The sequence below is a fragment of the Hemitrygon akajei genome, chromosome 15 (assembly GCF_048418815.1).
Source record: "Hemitrygon akajei chromosome 15, sHemAka1.3, whole genome shotgun sequence".
Classification (NCBI taxonomy): domain Eukaryota; kingdom Metazoa; phylum Chordata; class Chondrichthyes; order Myliobatiformes; family Dasyatidae; genus Hemitrygon; species Hemitrygon akajei.
Genome location: NC_133138.1, coordinates 10,705,529 through 10,719,685, shown reverse-complemented (window position 1 = coordinate 10,719,685; position 14,157 = coordinate 10,705,529). Strand labels below are relative to the sequence as shown.

Here is a 14,157-nt window from a genome sequence, read left to right as displayed (position 1 = left end):
TCGACTTCCTGATGGTAACAGTGAGAAAAGGGCATGCACTGGGTGCTGGAGGTCCTTAATAATGGATGCTGCCTTTCTGAGATACCACTTCCTGAAGATGTCCTGGGTCCTTTATAGGCTAGTGCCCAAGATGGAGCTGACTAGATTTACAACCTTCTGCATCTTCTTTCGGCCCTGTGCAGTAGTCCCTCCATACTGGACAGTGGTGCAGCCTGTCAGAATGCTCTCCACGGTACAACTATAGCAATAGTCTGCCAATCCTGCCCCTCCAGCAACCAAGTCTCACTAACGGCTACGCTGTCATAATTCCACATGCTATCCATGTCCTGAACTCACCTGCCTTTCCTACAATGCTCCTTACATTGAAATATTCACAACTCAGAACACTAGTCCCACCATGCTCAACCTTTCGATTCCTGATATTGTATGTAGGCTTAACAATATCTTCTCCCTCAATTACTCCACAATCTGCTCTGGCGCTCTGGTTCCCCCCCCCCCCCCCCCCCACACTCTATGCAGCACTGGCAAGCTCTTTCGCAAGGATATTACTCCCCTCTAGTTCAGGTGCAAACAGTCTCTTCAGTAAGTTCCCACCTTCCTTGAAAGAGAGCCCAACGATCCAAAAACCCAAAGCCCCCTCTGCTGCCCTACCTCCTTAGATCATTTGTTTATCTGTATAATCTTTCTACATCTGGCCTCACTAGCACTGGGCAAGGGTACCAATCCTGAGATCACAACCCTGGAGGTCTTATTCTGTAACATAGTACGTACCTCCCTGATCTCACTTCGCAGGATCTCGTCACCCTTCCTACCCAAGTCATTGGTACCACGTGGGCACAACCCCTGGTTGCTCACCCTCCCGCTTAAGAATGCGTTGGACTCGAAAGTCTCTGGGAGAACTGTGACGCGCGCTCGCTTCTTTCTCTCGAATTTGCAATCCTTTGTCTCCAAGTGGAATGCACCCGCTCGCTTCTTTTGAAATCTTTTCCCCGCTAAGCATTCCGGCGTTTCCGAGGGAACTGTGACGCGTCCTCGCTTCTTTTGAAAACTTTCTCCCAAATTCACAATTCATTTTCCCCAAGGGTCTGCATCCATTCGCTTCTTTTGAAATCTCTCTCCCGCTACGCAATCCAGTTTACCCTTTATAGCTTTTCCCTTTGTTTGTGCTTCATCAAGAGAAGATCACGATGAAGATCAATGCTATATCAGCACCACAGGTAGTTCAGCAATATATGCAAGGCAAATATTATGTTCTTTACACATCCATACAGATGGTTCAAAAGATCCAGTGACAGGTTGTTCAGGTGTTTCTGTTTATGTTTCAAGGGTTCAGGGGACTAGTAAGAAAGGATTATCAGACAAAGTATCAGTATTCATGTCTGAGATGGATGTTATCGTTTTAGCTTTGGAATGGGTCTAAGAAATACGCCCTAATTATGTACTTTGGTCTGATTCATTCTGGAGTTTTAACATCTATTGAAACAGGTATTTCACATTGTAGGCCGGACAATTGGACAATATCTGTTGAGGCTGCAGGGTCTAGGCTTATGTATCCACTTCTTATGGGTCCTTGCCCATGTTGGAGTTGAAGGAAACAAGGTGACAGACTTTCTAGGCAAGCAATCATTCAGAATTAAGGACATAAATATAGTTGTGCCTTTGCATGAGGGGGAGGTGAAAAGCATAATTAAAATGTGTACAGGAAGAAACTTCAGGACACATGCTGGTGATAATAAACCTGATACTGATTCTGATCAATGTGGCTACAAAGATGGGACTAGGAAAAGAAAAGATGTCATTTATATAAAATTCAGAGGCTGGTGTGTGCTCAACTGGGAGGTGGGTACAACAAGAGAGAAGAAGTTACTGTACACTTAAACATTAACATATTGAAAACACTAGGTTAAATAATTCCTTGTTCAGAACTATTATAGATGATACAGATATTTGCAGGGAGTGCACTTGTCGAACAGTGCTGTATATACTGTATTGTTTGAATACAGATCCTATGAGGTTCAAAGGTAACATCTGATTGCTAAGTTGAGATAATTGGGATAGACACAGTTTAACATGGATAATTTGTAAAGATATCGCTGCCATCCTAATTATATAAATGTATACCCGTAGATTTCGCACTACAGAGCGCATCTGATTAAAAGCCGCTGGCTCTAATTTTAGAAAGAAAATCAATTTTGTACTTGTACAAGCCGCACCGGATTTTAGGCCGCAGGTGTCCCACGTTGTAATATGAGATATTTACACAGAAAGATACTACACGTGAGAATTTTTTAACTTTTAATTAAATCCATATGGTAACATAAACAAATACATATTGCAAATGCTTTTTTTCGAACCGTGCCTCTAACACGGCTACTTTTAAATATACATACGTATCGGTAACACACAAATTACGTTGCGTATACTTTTTTACTGAACAGTGCACGAACAACATTCCAATATCTCCTAACGACTGGTAAAAAAATATATACTGCAGCCTACCAGGAAAAGTTATTGCTCACCTTTAACTTAAAAGCAGCGTTTAGCTCGGTTCTAATGCCGCTCGCCCCCCACCTTCCCGTTTATCGCAAACCGGTATTTCCCACAAGATGCGGCAAAACCGGATGTGACGTCATAGCATCCCGGGATGTAGTACAGAAAACAAATATAGTTAAAACACTTCTAACTTTAACTAGAAAATACTAACAAATGAATTACTAAGCGAAAATATTATAAACTAAATAACTGCCATAAAGGCAGCACAATGCTTTTCTTCGAGTGTTTTCCATGTTGATGAGGGTGAGTACAAATGACTGATTTACAATAATTTAATTGTGAAAGTGCGCTTGATTTATCGTACAATTTCATTGGACCTCTGTGAACTACTCATCAATTTTATTGGTCTACTGTTACGAGGCAAAATGTTTTTGGCGGCATGAAAAAAAATCATGCATTAGCCGCACCGTAGTAAAGGCCGCAGAGTTCAAAGCTGTTCAAAATGTGGGAAAAAAGTAGCGGCTTATAATCCGACATCTACGGTATTTGACTTTCTGAAAAGCATTAGACTCTTTGATCTTATTTGAGTTTTTTGAGGGGGGGACTAAAATGGGTGTACTTCCTGCCTCTTTGCTCCACACACCATCTCAGTAGATGGCGGTAATGCACCTTATGTTGGTCTACCAAAGCCCAATTAAACTTTTACTAGAAGAACTGCACAATCCAACATCTCCAAGGGGTCTGTGGTGCTGGCATTAGGAAGATATAATATGAAATGTCCTTTCATATTTTCTTTTTAAGTCTGTTCACTCATATGCAGTTGAGTCCAGATCAGAGGAAAAGTTATTTTTTGTACATTTCTGAATATGATTAAACCACTATCTTCAATAGAATGCATTACCTTTTTCTGTTTTTCATTCATTTTTAATGTTTAGATTTGTAAAATACACTTCTGAAACTTCATAGTAAAAATTATTGTTTTCATAACCTTCATTTTGGAATAGTCAAATGAAACTTTGTAGATACTTAACTGGAGCTAGCACGAAGACAGGAGTCTTCGATCTTTGCATAATCCAGTGTCAGTGTGCTTTTCATAAATACTGTTACAACATTGTAAGTTGTGTTTATTTTGTTGTGAGATCTGAAAGAGTTGTTTAAGTATACACTAATGTACTGGCATCTTGATCCATTTTATTCACGTTACCAGTCTGACATTTGCTTCCACCTGTGCTCTGTTGTACCATTTTAATATTTGGGATAGACGTGCTGATTTTCCAGTAGTGTCATTAAATACTGAATTGTATGAAGTGTGATCATATGTGGACATGTTTCTCTTCCAGTGCAAAACTTGGTATGTTTCAAGCTACATACATTAAAGATTAGCTAACTATTACCAAGGGTTGATTAACCAAATAACTTCCATGTTTTATGTTTGCTTCTCTTGTAACAGTGTGCAAGTGTAGCTCAGCAGGATAATTGCCAAATTCTGAACGAGGAGGAGGAAAATACTCACAAGGTGGAGGAGGAAGGAGAGATAGTAATGGTGAAAGAGCACAGAGAGCTGGATCGTACTGGAACCAGGAAAGGACACATACAAAGTTTGTAGTTACAAAGGTAAATGAGAGATTCATTTGCAATTGAAACATTAAAGAGGAAACAACAAGGGATATTTCACACTTATCTCTTGTCATTACAACTCTTGGATAAACCCTTGGCTGCAATGTGGTCCTATTCTAGAATCTTGTGGCTAAATTTGCATTTTGACACACAATATATTCTTGCATATACACCATAATGCAGATTTATTATGACCAGTGGTGTCAGATCAGTCTTAAAATGCATTTTCACAGTAGATAAAAATTAACAAAAAAACAAGTAGGCAACTTACAAATGATCTGTTAAATATATATCTTGTTTCAGTCTAATGTTTGACTTAGTAAATCCACTTTCTTTGTGAGGCTATTTGAAAGCTTCTCTCTCTAATTAGAGCTTCAATTGTGATCTCATTTCCTTTCCACACTGCTGTGTTGGATTATTTCATCTCTAAAGCACTTTGCAAATTTTGATATATTAATGGCCGCAAAGCAGAAGATTTTGTTGAATGGACAGGTAGTACTTTTAGAATGTACTATTGTCTGAGCCTTTAAACTACTTAAATGTTATGGATAATATGGTGGTTTTAGTTAATGAAGTGGTTTAATTTGTTGCTGCTGCTATTTTGATTTATAGCACAAACCATTTAATCTGGAAAGTTTTTGCTATTTTTCCATGGAATTCTCAATTTCAAGAATTCTTAAGCTCTTCTAGGTCAGGACCTAATGGGAAGGTGGAGAAGCGGCAAGTAAGAGTGCTGTATTGTTCTATGTTCTATTAAGGTGGAGGGTTATATGGGAGGCAGGGTTTAAGAGTCGGCACAACATTGTGGGCCGAATGGCCTGTATTGTTCTATATTCTATGTTCTTAAGAGGAGGAGCTAGAAAGACTAGGACCTCGGAGGTAGTAGGAGATTGGTGAAGGAAGAAGGTGGGTTGCTGCAGCAGTTTCCTGCGGTATCAAATAATTTAAAAAATCAGTCTTTTGTAAGTTGTGTGGAGCTAGGAGGCGGCAGCATCAATCTGGCTTGCATACCACTGAGATTCCCAGTCAAGTTTTCATCTTGGAACTATACAATTGCAAATCTGTAAAAAGGCAGACTTTCATGACTCCCCACTAGCTAGAAAGATGATGGGTTTGTGACACATTGATGAGAACCACTAATCAATTTTGTTTGTGACATTATTAACCAAACGTAGGAGGCCTGTTGATGGGTCTCTACAGATGCTGCATTTAGATTGTAAGTTCAGAGTTTGTACAATGCTTCTGATTCCTTCTTGAGAAATAGAACCACATACTCCCTTGCTAAATATGTAAATATCATTCTCAAATGTACCAACTATGTTATTTCCTTTTAGAATAATGTGGCAATGATATGCAGTCTTAATTTAATGATTCTACTAACTCAATTTTTCCACTGCCATGTGATACAGGTGTTTTAATTTGGGTTTTTTGACATATGTAATGATAAATTTGCACGTAGCTCAAGCTGCAATGTCTTTGACTTCAGTTTAATATTTGTTCTTTTCAAAACAAGATACAGTATGTTCTTGCATTTGTACAGTACTTTTCAAATTTTAAAGGCAGAATAACTTTTTTAAAGTTTCACTCTTGGGATAGTGTTGACAAGGCGAGCATTGATTGTCCTTAAATCATAAAGTGCATGGGCCGGCCACTGTTGTAACACAAGGTTAATTGGCAGCCAGTCGTTGTTCAGGAATGTACTACCAATGGCAATAAAAGGTGGTCAAACATTGGCCAAGATATCAATAGAAATTAATATTTCTTTGAATTTGTATAGGACATTGTATAGACATTATGTCTATCTGGCATATGTGCTTTAATATCTGAATTGAGAGATGGTACCTCAAGCAGTGCAGCAATATCTGGAAAGCTACTTGCATGTTATGCATTGAGCCTCTAATGTGGGGTTTAGATCATAGAAGTGAGTCAGAAGTAAGTGGGTTGTCGCTGGAATGAGGATGATATTGTGCTTCTACATTTGATCTGTCTGATATTTGAATCATAGAAATACAGTTAAGAGGCAGGTGCCATTTGACCCATATCTAGTTCATTAAAGAAATGCAATCTAACTTAATTTATTTTCCCGCTCTTAGTCCACAGCTAACAGAATTCACAACCAGATTTGTTTTAAATAATTGAGCTTTCTGGATGTTTTATCCCTCAGATATTGAGGTCTAGTCCTCCAAAAACTCTTGGTGAGATAATTCCTCTATCCTCCCGTTCTCATACATCAATCATTATAAATCGATGCTTTGAATTTGATGTACTGCTTCTTTAGTTTATGGTTGACCCACAGACAAGACAATTTAAGAAACTATAATGTTGCAGCTCCCTCAATGCTGATAGTGCCTCCTTTGACTGAGACTTATCCTCCAATTCTTCCTTTTAAAAACATATTACCATTAAGAGGCTAAAACCATGATGTCCTGGCCATATTGTTGCACTAAACTTACAGCCTTACAGAGTGGCATAACTGAGGACCATATGATTTGAGAATTTATCTAACAGAATTAAAATATATCATTGTCTCACATGTTAGTTAGCTTTTGGTTAATGCTTCGCAATGGAGATTTTTCTGAAAGGGTGAGAAATGGAAATAGAAAATATGGCAGCTGAAATAGTTTTATTAATGTTGTATTATTCTTTCAGGGAACACCAGATAGACTTATTCGACACTTAGTTGAAGAACATTCCATTGAAGATCCCACGTACATAGAGGATTCCCTGTTGACATGCAGAACGTTTCTGTCAAGTCCCATGGAAGTTGGAGAGAGATTACTCGAGTGGTTTAATGTTGATAGCCTCAGGGATAAGGTCAGTCTGAACACTAAGTCATTTGCAATAAATTATACATAGAATTAATTTAAAAATAAATTCTTTTTAGTCTGCATATATAAATTGTTGTATTCTAGGTCTGGAAAATAAAAATGATGCTTTAGTTACTGGGAATCAGTTTGAAACGTTAACGATTTATTCCCCTCTGCAGATGCTGCTTAACTTGCTGACTTCCTCCAGAACTTCGTGTGTGTTGCTCAAGTTTTCCAGCACCTGCAGAACATCTGTGTGTGTGTGTGTGTGTGTGTGTGTGAGAGAGAGAGAGAGAGAGAGAGAGAGAAAGTAAAAGTTTATTTCGATCCATGTACATGTTTAAACTTCATAATTCTGTGATCTACTTTGAATCAATTCTTTTCAAAATGATTCTTTTGTAGGTTGCACGAGTTGTACTCTTGTGGGTGAACAATCATTTCAATGACTTTAAAGATCATGCTACGACCAATTTTTTAGAGGAATTTGGAAACAATTTAGAAACCGCAGTAAGCCAAGTATGCAAATGGGGCTTACTGATTAAGATGATCATGACTGGAGAATAATTTTAAGTAAGCATCTCCTATTCCTGCAAGCATTTCAGTTTTTCAGTAATATTGTTCCCAAGTACAGAGTCTTCAGTTGTGATATTTACAATGCTTTTGTGGCTGAAATAAACTGTTTTTTACATTTTTTCATTTCCATTTTACTGAACCGCAGCAAGATTTCTGCTCTAAGGTCAACAGCTATCAATTGTGTTATTAAACTTAGCCCATCTCTAAAATGTAATTTTCTAATTGGATAATTTAATTAACCTATCTTAATTTTTGGCTTCATATTTTTTCTGCTTCTTTCTTCCCGTAGCTAGCGAACAATTTATATATAGCTGTATTATATTGATTGACATACATTTATAAAAATTAAGTGATTTAAGTACAATAAAATGCGCCAAAGCATTTCTCACAGATGTCAATTGTTTTCCCAAGAGCATTGTAAAGTATTCATAGAGACACATTTACATATGTAAACTGAATTGTAAGATTTGGTGTTTTAATTTTCAGAAAATGAAAGGACATCTCAGATTGCTGAATATTGCTTGTGCTGCTAAAGCCAAATGGAGGCAGATAACTTTGCTAAAACCTTCCAGGGAGTCCCCATTATACTTTAATCTACTTGGCGGCAGCGAGAGAGGATTCGGCATCTTTGTGGAAAGCGTAGAGCCTGGTAGTAAAGCTGCTGAGGCTGGACTTAAACGAGGTGACCAGGTAAAGACCACAGTATTTGAAAATACTGCTATTTGTAACAGTAAAACCACTTGAATTCTGAGTTTTTGTTTAAAAAAATGTATTTAATTATTGGACAAAGAGACTAAGTATACTCCCTCTTATTTAAGCTGAATATTCTAGTTTGTGTTTACCATTCCATTTGTTCAGTTCTATAAATAAATTGCGCATAGTCTCAAGTGGCTGCTGAAACACTTGTTTATTTGGATTCCTATTTGGTTAAGGATGAACTGTGAGTATTTCTTTGGAATGTCAGAGCAATAACATAAAACTGACTTAATCTGTACAGGAAATTCAACTTCTGCTTCAATCTTTGCCCCAAACCAAGTATTTTGCATCTGATTTTGCAGCTGTTTGCAGATAGCACATTTAATTTGCATTACTGTGAAACTTCTTTAATGCAACATTTCATGAGATATTCCACCTTTCCTTGGTCTCCCTCGTCACAACAAACTTTACAGTCTACTTGCTCTAACCCATTAAAGTGAGTTGATCTCAATCCAGGTAATTATTGAGCAAGAGGGAGAGTCTGGGTCAGAGTACTTTATGAGTGAGAGAGAGAGAGCGAACACAAGAAGAGAGTGATACAATGGACTCAGTGGCCACTTTATTAGCTACCCCAGTACACCAGCACACTAATGCAAATATCTAACTATTCAATCATGTAGCAGCAATGAGAATAGTGTGCTAGACAAAAACAAAACCCAGTGAGCAGTGGTTCTGTGGACGAAAACGCCTTGTTCATGACAGTTCTGGCTAACAGGAAGGTGACAGGAACTCAAATAATGATGCGTTACAACAGTGATGTGCAGGGGAGCATTGCTGAACAGTAGTGGTTGGGATTAGTCTTGTGAACAGATGCAAACCTTTAGGAATGGAAAATGCTTTGATTCCTCCGCCTACTTTTAAAACAACTGATAAATTGTTTACAGATTATGGAAGTCAATGGACAGAATTTTGAAAATATCCAGTATACAAAAGCTCAAGAAATTCTGAGAATGAACACTCATCTGTCCATCACAGTGAGAGCCAACGTATTTGGTAAGTATGTTTAGACTTAAGCTGCCATTGAGAATTGTTGACTCCATGATTGTAAGTCCTTTGAATATCAATTTGGAATTGTCCAATGGTACTTAATTTTTTATTCATAAATCTGAAAACCAATTACACTTAAACTGTATTTGGGGTGAACCAAAGGATTATAATGTCAAAGTAGTATATTTAAAATATAATTTCTGTTGTAGTTCAGTGGTGACATTCTTTCTTTAGATTCATTAAGTTATGTGTTCAAGCATTACTTTTGAAGCTGTAGCTTAAAATCAAAGCTGGAATTTCAGGACAATAATAAGAATGCGGCATTAATGAGTGAGATGTTTCATTTGGAGAAGATGTTAAACTGAGGCCCCATCTATTAACTCAGAATCACTATAAAATATCCCACAAAACTATCAAATGATCTCAATGTCCTGGCCAACTTTCATCCTTTAACTGAGAGATTTTTTAAAGAAAATCATTCTACTATTACTGTTTTTTTCACTTTTGCCTTCCAGTTTTTAAGGAACTCTTAAGCAGGTTGATGCAGGAGAAAAATAATGGAGTTCCTCACATTCCTAAAATTGCTGAAAAAAAGGGGAATTGTTACTCACATCCAGATTTGCACGGAGATTTAGAACAGATGTTCCCTTCAGATAAAAGTAACAAGAAGACGAAAGCCAACACAGTGTCAGGCAGTCGAAACAAAATCAGAAAAATACTTGACAAGACACGTTTCAGCATCTTGCCACCAAAGCCATTCAGGTAAGTGAAATGTTTCAGTGTGATGATATTTTGATTGAAGATTATCCAGTTCCTTTACATATTCAAGCTAAAAATCATTTGATCTTTTTATATGAAGGAAATCAAGGAATAATAGTAGGAAAAGTTGGACTCAAGTGAAAGATCAGCCATAGTGTTATTTAGTAGGAACTTGGGACAAAATGGCCTTCTCTGACTCTTAATTCTTATATTCTTAACTGCTGACAAATGTAAAGACCAGAGGCATCTGGTTTAGTAGAAGTAGCAGATTGAAATCCTGGGCTGCACATCAACCTAGAAGCCCATAGAAATGGGTGGCAAGTGATGATTTTAGATTTTGGAAGTCTAAAGAACCAGATGTCATGCCAGATTGAATGGCAGGATTTATGTATCAACTTTTTTTCACATTCATTTGCCAGTTACAGCCAGCCATATTGAAAGCAACTGTTGATCGGGAGGTCTGAAGTGCCATTAGGAATTTAGGAGCAGAACACAATTAGAAAGGCTGGAGCGGGGGCTGACTGCTGGCCAGATGAAAGAGTATGTTCCAGAGCCAGGTGAGAGTATGGGAAGCCAGAGGGAAGATCAGAGCTTGAATTTGAATGGTGAAGCCAGAGAGACTGGAAGCTTCATGCAGTAGATTAGAAGAGTTGGACAGGTCAGAAGTGTTGGATGGGAAAATGCATAATCCTTATCAGAGGTTGCTGACATGGGTAAATAAGCATGGTAGGCAGAGTACAGCATGCTAATATGACTGGAGCCATTAATGCTGCTGGGGATTGATTGATAAAGATAATCTGTTCTGTTGCATCTTATTAGAAGGAACAGTAGTTAATATTTTCTGTGGCTGAATATTCACGCATTTCAATTTCTGTTCTGTAATAACAATAACATGAGCTTTATTCACAGAAATCTGAAATCTAAAATATCAGTAATTTTATTTGGGATTACTTCTTCATTGATGATGGCCGTTTCTGCTTTCGGATTAATCTAGGTAATTCATAGGGTGTATCAGCAGATGGATGCAGTGGTATTCTGAGAAGTTACAATACCCTGTACGATAAGTTTCAAATCTTAAATGAAGCATCAGGTATATAAACAGAATGGGGTAGTACATCTTAATATCCCATCTTCTCACCCACTTTGAAGTATTTTCATGAAATGCTTCCATGCTTATGCTCGCAAGATGAAGGTTTTTGGGAAATGATCTAAAATTTGGAAAAATATTCCTGGGGACTCAAACTGCAACAAAAAGACGACCTCTTCTGTTTTCCACAGTTCACCATTGCAATACCACTGGTGTGACAGGACGAAATTTCTGAAACGTGATTACTGATTTTCAAATTTGTTGAGCGACGTCATGGTATAAAAGCAAAGCTCATTCCTTAAGTACATATGGATGCCAAATCAATTTAAATGCTGTAAATCTACATGGGTGTATGCTTTAAATTCCTCCATGTGTTCACTTAAATCAACCACTCCACCAAGCCATTGCTGGTTTCATTATAACTTGTTATAAAAGGGCTTCTGTATTTTCATGGTTGTCCTGCAAATGGTCATGAGAGCTCTACAGTATTATTCTTTTTGCTATCAAAACAAGCTGCAGCGTTTTTTAAAATGAGTACTTCCATCAAATCCTTCTGTTTTCTTTGATTTGCTTGGCTATCTGCATCCAAGAGGATAAATGGATAGAATGCTACCTATCTATGCTGGTTTCTAGCAGCAAGTAAAAGACACATTTTCCCCATCAGCTTAACAAAACAGAGGCTTCTATTATTCCAGTTTGATGCTTATCTTCTTGTGGTGGACCAAGGCATCTATGTTCCTTTCTGTTATAATGTTCATCATGTAACAGTATTACCCTGCATCGTGGATAGATTCCCTGCAGGAGGACGAATCTCAGAGTTGTATTCTGTATTCTGTACGTACTTTGATAATAAATGTAGTTTGAATGTTTTGATGCATTGCTAACATTGCGGCTGCTGCTTGGTCATTGTTCACATGCACACAAGTGGGATTTGGTATGATTCATCTCAGTAAAATCATGGTTCATGCCTTTTTGATAGATAACAAGGTGGCATTACAATCTGGATATTTAAAAATATCTTCAAAGTGAATCTTGTCATTTATTTTTTCCCAAATAAGGGTGAAATTAAACATATTTTCTTGCTTTACTTATTTTTTTAGATAGTATGAACCTGAATCCTTTATTTATCCTGCTGAAGGGTCTCGACTCAAAACGCTGACTGTACTCTTTTCCATAGATGCTCCCTGACCTCCTGAGTTCCTCCAGCATTTTGTGTGTGTTGCTTGAACTTCCAGCATCTGCAGATTTTCTCGTTTGTCCTTTGTTTATCTTTATTTCTCATTTCTTGATGATCTAAACTGGTCAGTCCTGCCTTTAACTGTTGATCCATAAGACCGTTTCAATACTGTTGGTTATTATAATCATTTGTTATTTACTTTTTTACTTAAGTCCATCACCCCTACTGGGTCATAAGCCACCGACGGCAGCTCACCAAAGTCCTCACCAAGTCTTTCAATTTGTCCCCAAGTGTGGCCCATCTTCAGAAATCTTTCCTCTCATTGGGTTGAGGTCTTTGGAGTCTCTGTTGGTGTTTCTGTAACACTAGGTTTTCATGGGAAAGGGTTGCTAGCTCCATGGCCAACCCTCCTCCATTCACAGCCAATTGTTTATCCATGTCTTTTGTATGCTTTTCGTAATGTATTTCATCTCATTATATTAAATGTTGTCTTCTTTCTGTGATTGCATAACCCATACAGGGGACTATTTTGGTAAGATATTTAATTTATTAAAGGCTTTGCATACAAATCATTTAAAGGCCCAATTGCTGGAAGGCATTGTTTTTATCCAATTTAGGAAAATTATTTTTCTTTTGTTCTAAGGTGAAGTTTTGTTCTTTTAAGTAGACAAGCTGCAGAACTGCTGGAGGTGTCATCCATAATTTTGTACTTTTTTTTGATTGACATCTTGTGACATTCACTTTTGCTTTTGTAAAAGATAATCCATTACACTTCTGGTATACAGAGTTGGGTAGCATCACCCATTTCCATGTTTTGGTCCATTTCCACCAAAGTTTTAATATAAATTTGCTCTGCGATGTTATTCTATATTGAACGTCCTGTATTTGTGGAAGAAATAAGTGTCAATTGCAATCTGCTCTAACCTCATTCTCATGCATTTTATAACTGTTCTTAATAACATCTAAACAATATCTCCTTATGCTGTGTCATCCTTCATTTTTAAAGATTTAGCATCATAGTGCTGTTTTCATAGATTCACTAAAAATGTATCTTCCCTTTGGAGCTGAACGAGGGCAGACAAGTTACCTGGTTTGCTTTGCTTCACCCTCCTGTGTATGGCATTGCAAATGACCAATAAATATTCTTTATTGCTTGTGTGATTGCATTGAAAGTGTGAAATATAGATATTTTTAGTAGTTTTAAAAGCTGGACACTGAAGACTGCAGTTCTATCCCATTAAGAACTATTGCTATTGTTATTATTTCTTGCGTACAGCTGATCACAAACCCCAATTTGCTTTATTCTTTCTTTAATGGTTCACAGTGATGCTGGAGTGAGCCAGTCTCAGGATGATAGCATTGTTGGAACAAGGCAGTTCAGGCACAGTGTTGCTATAATGCCATTCCCTGGAACTCTTTCTTCTAGCAGCCCTGACCTGTTGCAGCCTGCTACTAGTATACTTGATTTTGCAAATCCTGCAGGTAAGAAGAATCTATTAAGGATTCTTTATTTTACTTTTTTTGACTTGTGGAATCTTTTTTTCAATTTCTTTGTTATAATCAGCTGTTATCATAGAACATTTTGGTCTTGGTTTTCATATGGATTTTTTAAAAAATCGTAGCTTCAGCAATTTTTATTTCCTTAAAAATCTATGAAGAAATTATTTTTCCATAGATGCTTGAGCTAACTTCAGTCTAGTAATAGTAATGCAGTTATTTAAGCCTTTGCGATTTAGTCAGATTGATTCCAATGTTTAAGCTTGAGTTCAAAATGTATAAATGTTGTTTTTGCATGATTTGATAACAACTTAAATTGAATTATTTCTAGAATACAGTTATGTGTCACCTTAAATTGATCTATATAGTCCACAAATTGTGTAACTACTTTTTGTCTGTCCCTC

At 37.3% G+C, this 14,157-nt stretch overlaps 1 protein-coding gene across 1 annotated transcript in view; it reads left to right on the top strand.

The window, feature by feature from the left end:
* LOC140739537 (rap guanine nucleotide exchange factor 6-like) overlaps positions 1 to 14,157 on the top strand; it is a 116,078-nt gene that overhangs the window by 67,802 nt on the left and 34,119 nt on the right. The window contains 7 exon segments of the mRNA XM_073067937.1: positions 3,944 to 4,091; positions 6,755 to 6,924; positions 7,320 to 7,424; positions 7,977 to 8,180; positions 9,131 to 9,239; positions 9,749 to 9,995; positions 13,581 to 13,738. Coding sequence (XP_072924038.1) covers positions 3,944 to 4,091; positions 6,755 to 6,924; positions 7,320 to 7,424; positions 7,977 to 8,180; positions 9,131 to 9,239; positions 9,749 to 9,995; positions 13,581 to 13,738 — 1,141 coding nt within the window.